Below are 7,827 nucleotides of genomic sequence, written 5' to 3' on the forward strand. Positions count from 1 at the left end.
ATTAATTGTGTGTGACTGTGACGCCTAACCCCCACAGATCTGGGGGCAACTTGGAAGTGGGCTGAGGACCACACCCTGGGGAACGCCAGATAATAATATTTTCCCAATCTTTCCTTTTTTTTAGGGAACATACATTTATTTCGACTATGAGAAGTGGGGCCAGCGGAAAAAAGAGGGGTTCACCTTTGAGTACCGGTACCTAGAGGACCGAGACCTCCAGTGACACGCACAGATACCGATGAACGGACAGCTGAGAAAGTAAGAGGAGGACAGACGGATGCACAGACAGACAAACGAATGAAGACGGGTGATCCGCCTGCTGACATTCCTGGATTTGACCTCAGCTCTCTGGGGGGAAAGGAGACTGGAGGGTCAGCTTAGGGGTGGGGAAGGGGGGGTGGCCAGGTTTGCAAATGCACATTTGAAGCCCCCTTCCTCCCACCTGACCCTCCAAACCCGCCTTACTATCCTCACACTGACAGAGACAATTCCTCACACCCTGTCATCTCCTTCCTCCTTCTCTTCTCCTCCATCCCTCCATCATATTATTTTTATTTGCATCCTTTTTTAGCAGCCAGACATAAAATCAGTCTAGGTTGTCAGAGAATTATGTTATTATCATGCTCTTACGCTGGCTTTACGTTCTCTCGGTCCCATCAGGACCAAAGAGATTTTATACACACAATTATTCAAGAAATTGGGGAAGTCGCCTTCAAATGCTGCAGCAAGAAACAATTTCTGGCTCTTTTTCCACAAACAATTTAAACAAACATGATTTTAAGCCCTGAAAACTTCTTCAGATGATTGAAGAGGTTCATAATTGTTAAATTTGGACCCAAAATGTTAGATCCTGTCATTCCACCCTGCTGCTCCCTCGAGTGTTTGTTCTCGCCTCAACAACCTGACTTCACCTTTGCGTTAACACCGGCGCCAGTGGCTGTTTGTCGTAGGTGGCACCACGGGCCTCGCTCAACTCTGTTGTGTTCCTTTATAAAAGCCCAAAGAGCATTTTTGCGAGGTCCAAAATTATCCTGCACTGTTTTTACTTCCGTCAGGCCTGTGGTGGAGGAGGGTGACAAACAGCCGGAGAGGTGCTGGTAGTAACCGACTCTTACCTGGTGGGCAGCGTTATGTCACGCTCTGCAAACAGATGCACAGAAATAGAATCCAACTTCAGGTCTCTTTCCTCCAGCGGTATCTGTTTACATGGATTGTTTTTCACACCAACAAGGAGAAGGTGAACCAAAACAGCGAGACAAAAATGTCCTGGATACACTTTTTTCATTGACTGCGACCTTTAAAGGAAATGAATTCCTAAAAACAAATAGCATTTCGAGGAACAGAGGTTGAGAGCAACTAAAAGCATGGGCAAAAAGATAAAATTCAAGTAAATAAAGAAAAGATAGTTCATCAAATCTACAACAGTGCTTCAAATAAAACACAACTGAATAGTTTTACTTCTTGAGAATCTCACAGTTAAATCAAATCAAAGTGTCTAAGAACATAAACTAATAGACCAGAACTGTAAAGGCAAGTTTTTATCTTTTGAAACAAAAGCTAAGATGTAATATTGTTTTTTTACGCATTTTTTATGAACTTGCATTTGTTGTGAGATTATATAACGCAGGTCTTATTCAATTCTGTTGTATTTGCAGAGCACTCCTTTTCCTCTTTTGGCCATGAACATGAAGCTCTTGATGTTTTATGAAGATTGGATTAGCACTTACAACACAATATTTAAGTTACTGCAGAGAAATCAGGGCATATTCTCCTACAGCAGCAATTTGAGTAAAAGACAGCATCATATTTGGTTTTTTGATGAATTGGGAGAAATTTGAGCGATTTCTAATTAATCCTAATTGGAAAATTTGTGAGTGAAGAGCCCAACGACACCTATCATCGCCGCGGAAACACTCACAAGCTTGTTTCCTGCTTTCTGATGATTTCAAACAGCGAAAATAAAAACTGCCAGCGCGACTAGATTTAGCCAGATTACAAGAGAGGATCCTTGAACATAAAAAGCTGCAGGTGTGATGAGAGTTGCAGGTGTTGGATGCTTCCAGCAGCCAAGTTTGTTTTGCTCATTCAGGCCCAGCTTCCTCCTTTCCTTCCTCCTCCTCCTCTATGTGCCAAAGAGCACAAACACCAGCACTGCTGCCCACTTCTCCTCTGTCCTGCAGGTCTCTGCTTCATGTTTACACTCTCATGGATCCAATTAAATTCACAATGAACTCACACATACATAACAGCCCATGTACCATCCTGGACACCCGGACCACTTCCTCGTTTTGTCCCTCTTCCTTTGTTTCTCTCTCGGCCAGACTCCTGCCTTCCTCTTTGTCTTCTTCTTCATGCCAGGTAGATATTTCCTTTTTTTCTCAGGAAGTATTCAATTGACCATTTTATGAGGAAATGTATCAGCCAGCACAACAACAAGCGAGCAACCTTTCAGCAGCAATTCGTACTTTTAATTTTGGCCTCATTTGGGAAGTGTTTGCCTGTATTCGTACTCTACAGTGGCCCTTTTCATTTCACAAAAAAACAAACAAAAAGCATTTTTTCTTTTTTAATAAAATAAACAAATATTCTCCAATGTTTGGAGCAGCTGCTGAAAGAGAAACCATCTTTATATTTTGTATTTGTTGTGGTAGATTGTATATTACTTTTTTTCTTTTTCAGAAGTGAGGAAAATCATTTTAAAGAAAACACAAGGACGGAGCTCTGCGTCCTTTTTAAAGATCAGTTACTTCTGGACAGGAGTTTGAGTTGTTGTTTTTTTTCTTGTTGTTGTTTTTTTAAAGCCGAACACAAAGACGAGACACAAAACCCGACACGTATTCACTTGACTGACAGTCCTGCTTTTAACCTTTTTTGTTTACTGATTTTTGACAAGCGGGCGGGACGAGAGGTCGAACCCAAATGTGAATCTCTTTCTGCTCCTTGTCAAAAGTGTTGAATAGACTCTCATTCTTTAAACCTCTCCTTTATGTTTCGTTCATTTTTTTCCGTTTGTTGTTGTCGTCAGACAGCATGGAATAATGACACTTGCAAAGTGGCGCTGAAAAAGTAAATAATGACATAACCATGATAAAAGGATTGTAAAATATTAATAAAGAATTACTTTTCAGAAATCTGTGCTTGTTCTTTTTTCCCCACATGGTTTATGCTTGAGTTGAAAGTGGAAAAAATACAGCTGCAGGTTCCCATGGTGACCAGGAAAAAGTGGTTGGCAGGAAGAAAGTTACAGGCATTTTTTAAATAGATTTTTAATATAGATGTGTAGGCAAACTGAAAAATATACATGACTACTTTTGCATGAATCACTGTGCTACAAATTAAAAAAAAACTTTACATGGCTGAATTAAAAAGTTTTTCAGAAAAAAGTTATAATTTTTGTTGCTGGGAATAAACCATAAAAGGAAAAAATTCACAATACATTTTTTTTCCATTTTACGTGGGGGGGGAAAAAAAGGAAAAACATTCCATGTGTGCTTTTATTTTGGCAATTTTGATTTTTGGTAAAATAAATTGTTTCCCCTCCTCCAACATCTCTCTGACCTAACAGTCAGACAAATTTAAAAACAAAAACAAAGGAGCTGGATTAGCAATGTTTGTCAACAACTGGTGGTGTAATCCAGAACATATTACTGTGGAATATCATCTCTGCTGCTGTTAGCATGTCATAGCAGTCGGTAAACTGTCAAACAGGAACAGTCTTTAGTCAGAGGCCTCTTCAGATTTGTTGCGAGACTGACTGCTACTGGATATCCTGACTGGTCACTGCAATACTTTGATCATGTGAGTTACAACATTCAATTTCCTTTTGGATAAACAGTGTTTTGTAATTGAAACTTAAATGTTAACTTTTTTTATGCCTCGAAATGTTTTTTATTCTGTATTGGTGGATTTTCATACGTACGGGACTTTAACAGGACCGCTTGGATAACCCTAACAGCAGATGTTCTCTCTTCATCTGCCAGATTTTTATAGATGAGTCGATAAAAAGCCTAAAAGATGACGGGGAGTTAAATATTTCTCTCGTTCTGCGTTCACCAAACACACCTGGGTGTTTTTCACATGGTTACATACATTAACACCAGCAGCTGCCTCTGCTGCCCACTGAGCGGCTCCCTCACAGGCAAATCAGCTTCACTCCGCCGCTATAACGTACCTCTGCAGTGTGTGTGTGTGTGTGTACCCCACTCCCCCCACATCCTGTCCTTCACCTCTGGGCTACCGCCGCCCCACTTATTTACACTCGGCCTGCTTTCATGTGCGTGTTCTGCAGTGATGTTTGTTTACTCTTCTCGCGGTTTTCACTCAGTTGTTTGCCACAGTCAGACATATGGAGACGTGCGGCCATATGGCCGTGTTTTGCAGTTCTCCAGAGTCAGGCTGCAGCAAACCGCTCTGTCATGCTGCTTTTTGGATGACTGTCTGCATGCTCCGACCATCACAGCTCCTCATCCAGGACTGCTGCCTGCAGATGTGACGTTTATTCAGTTTAAATTGTTCTCTGAAGCTTTCATGAATACAGAGTTTGAATGTGCGAGCTGCATTGTGTGGAACCCTGGGAAATTAGTGTGGTGTTAGTGTGTAGGTAACTGCGCCAGGTTCAGGACAAAAGGACGTCTAACCTTCCCAGCATAAAACACATCGAGATGTTGAATGTAAATAAAACCTATTCAGTTTTCAGTTGTAAGGAAAGGATCCTGATCCTCAGACAACAAAACTGCAAAGATTATATGGACACAATTTCTGGATCTCAACATCCAAAGTCAGACAGTCCAATTACGATATTTGGCACTGGAAAAAATCTGTTTTCAGTTTGACTTTAACGGGGCTTTTTGGTAACTTTCTGTCAAAAAAAAAAAATACACGTTTTGTTAATCATGGTGGATTTGTAAACAGAACAGGGCTAAGATGTCCAACAGAGTGAATACATTTTATATGCACTGTACGTGTTCATCCATCCTTCATCCAAAGCCAGGCAATTTGTTCTTGTTTTGTTTTTGTTTTTTTTTTGCAAATTCCCTAGAAATTACTAACCCAACTAGTAGCTCTCTGGATATCTCGTTATCACAGATTAAATCAAACTTAAAACAGTCAAACTTTGTGTTATTTTAATTTTTCAATGAAGGTATTCACTAAAAATTGAACAAATTTTTGCTTAGTACAATCAACCAGATGCTGATAACCAAAAAACCTCAAAGATTAAAGTTAAGACCAGGATCTGCTAAAATTTCTGTTGTCTCTCAATGCATCACTGTTTCATACCTACCAATCTGTCGGGCTTCCTCTGAAACTTTTTAGTCAACTTTGAATAATCAATTGATCATACTGTACTGTTTGATCACTATGATCAGATGGAATGTATGTGATTGAATTGAAATGATTTTTTGTAAAGTACCTTGACACAAGATTTGTTGTAAATAAACTGAATTGAATTGAGTTTAGGAGCCTTTTCATTCCTGAATGATTTTCAGATTACAGTTACATGAAAATCTGAAGAACGATGACTGAAAATGAGTAAAAATGCAAAAAGAAAAAAGAAAAGAAAAGAAAAAGTCCAAAGAAAATGTTTATTTCAAACCTTGAGGGATTTTCAGCTCAGGTCACATGGAGAAGCTCCTCATTTCAAACCCTTAGAAGTTTCCATTTCAGCAAGCATCCATACTTAGCATGACATATGCATGTTGGTGTGTGTTTGTGTGTGTCCTTCGTTCATGTATGTGGTATGAGTGACGCACTCTCTGCTAGCCAGAGGACGTTTTGAGTCATCCCTGTGTGTTGACTGTACTGAAGTCTGGCAGGGCGACCACTGAGAGCGGCGCTGCGACGACTGCAGCGTCAAACCCGCGCCCCTCCCTCGCCCCCCTCCTGCCCCGGAGATAATGAATTAAAGGCAACACATGATGAAAATGAGAGCAAAACCAGAGATTTTCGCTCATTCTGTGTGAATTTTGTAAATATGAACTAGTTTACTTCCATACTACTGAGTATGATGCATTTCTGAGCTTTTCCCACATCTGAATAATGTAAATATTTATCACATGTACATGTTTAAAAAGCCAAGCGTTCCCCTCGTGTTCCTACATGAATACCTTGCAGCAAACCAGAACTTGAGAAGACGCCATTTTTGCTTTGACCTACATTCTACTGTCTTATCCTTTCAAATGTGCTACTACAAAGATGCACGATGGAGGTAGTGATGCAGACACTGAGGGAGAGAAAAAAAAAAGAAAAAGCATGACCTGAGAAAGTTTCTCAGCAGCACTATCAAAGTCTGCAGCGCCGCAGGCTGTGGAGCAGCTGCTCGCCACAGCAGCTTCAGAAACTCCTCAGCATCATCACAGAAACACTTCACAGAGATTCCCAGCCTGCGGAGTCGGGTCGGTAGATGGTCGACAGTCTGCTCCACATTATCCCGGTGTCCGGCCTCTGACCACACAGTGACATGTAAACAGCCTGCAGGGTCAGCTAAACTATGACTTAATCAAAGAACAACAAGCTGTCCCTTCGTCAAGTCAAACAAGATTCCAGCAGAATCAAAGGGAAATCAGTAACTCAGGAAAATGCACATTGTTCATAATGACTGGATCATCTGAAAATAATATGCAGACACCTGCTGTGAGCTGATGAGATGGAAAAGGAAAGAAAACATCTGTGTCATTTTCTCAATGTGGCTGAAAAGTCTGTTTCAGTGTTTTGACATTTTGTATGAGAAAGTCTTGATTTATTCCAGCATTCAAAAGTTTCAGCATTCCTGAAGGACACTGAACTGATGCCTGCAGCAAGTCAGGAAAAGCATCTAAAGCTGTGACCTTCATCGTCACACAGCTGAAAAAATAGATGTAAATATAGATATGGAGCTGAAAGAGCCAATCCCAAAGAAATTAAAGTCGGATGGTAAACAATATTCCTGATCCCTTTACGTCCACATCAGAATTAGTCAATGTTGAGCAGAAAACATTTGTTAGGCTTCTCTGCAGTGACTAGATGTATTGAAGCATTTTTGGTGGAACATGAAGCTGATAATTGTTTTTCATTAGTTAGGCAAAAATGGATAACCCCATTGCAGATTTTTTATTTTTTTTATTATTTTTTTTGCCACATTTCAATATTTCAGATTATCAAACATTTTTCAAATGTCAAAGATTAAATTAATCAGAATCATAGAATTGTTCTTATTCAGCTACATCAAAAGGTTTTAAAATATAGAGAATTATAAACTGGTCCAGTTTAAGAACCCATTTTCTTGACTCCAGTCACTCAACAAAGGAGTCACTGGAACTGACTGCCTTTGTTGCATAAAGCAGTGCTGTGTGCTTACCGGAGTCCCAAACCTTCACAAATGTTTCAGACAGGACTAGATTGTTTCAGACATAATAAAGTCCACAAACTGCATTATAAATTAACTCCTGTCATCTTTGCTTTACATAAATATTTGTTTGATCATCTAAAATACGGAAAAAAGAAAAACAAAAGTGAAGGAAATCTGTAAGGGGCCTTATAAATTTTACATATGTGTATATCTTTATGCTGGTAGCCATGGCAACTGATAATGTAAAATCCAACATTTTTTGGATGTTGTGTTTTTAGACACATAAATCAGAAAGATCTATTGCCACTTCTGTTTTCACATGCAGGGATTTGTTTTGGCATCTGGTGCAAACATATAAAAAAACTAGAAAAAAATGTAAAAAACTTAAACAAATAAGTATAACCAGTCCAACCCCAACAGGAGACCTGAAGGCATCCTATTCACAAACGGCTGGAACTGACTCCCCTTGTTGCATAAAACAGCTCCAAATATTGTTCTATTTC

General features: G+C 39.7%; 1 protein-coding gene across 1 annotated transcript in view; it reads left to right on the top strand.

The window, feature by feature from the left end:
- LOC103146427 (CCR4-NOT transcription complex subunit 3-like) overlaps positions 1-2,542 on the top strand; it is a 28,804-nt gene extending 26,262 nt beyond the window's left edge. Inside the window, exon 19 of the mRNA XM_007564344.2 lies at positions 125-2,542. Within this exon, the coding sequence (XP_007564406.1) occupies positions 125-223 (99 nt within the window). The 3' untranslated portion in view covers positions 224-2,542. The remainder of the gene's footprint in view (positions 1-124) is intronic.
- Positions 2,543-7,827: the final 5,285 nt, after the last annotated feature.

Source organism: Poecilia formosa, unplaced genomic scaffold, assembly GCF_000485575.1.
Source record: "Poecilia formosa unplaced genomic scaffold, Poecilia_formosa-5.1.2 Scaffold158, whole genome shotgun sequence".
Lineage (NCBI taxonomy): Eukaryota > Metazoa > Chordata > Actinopteri > Cyprinodontiformes > Poeciliidae > Poecilia > Poecilia formosa.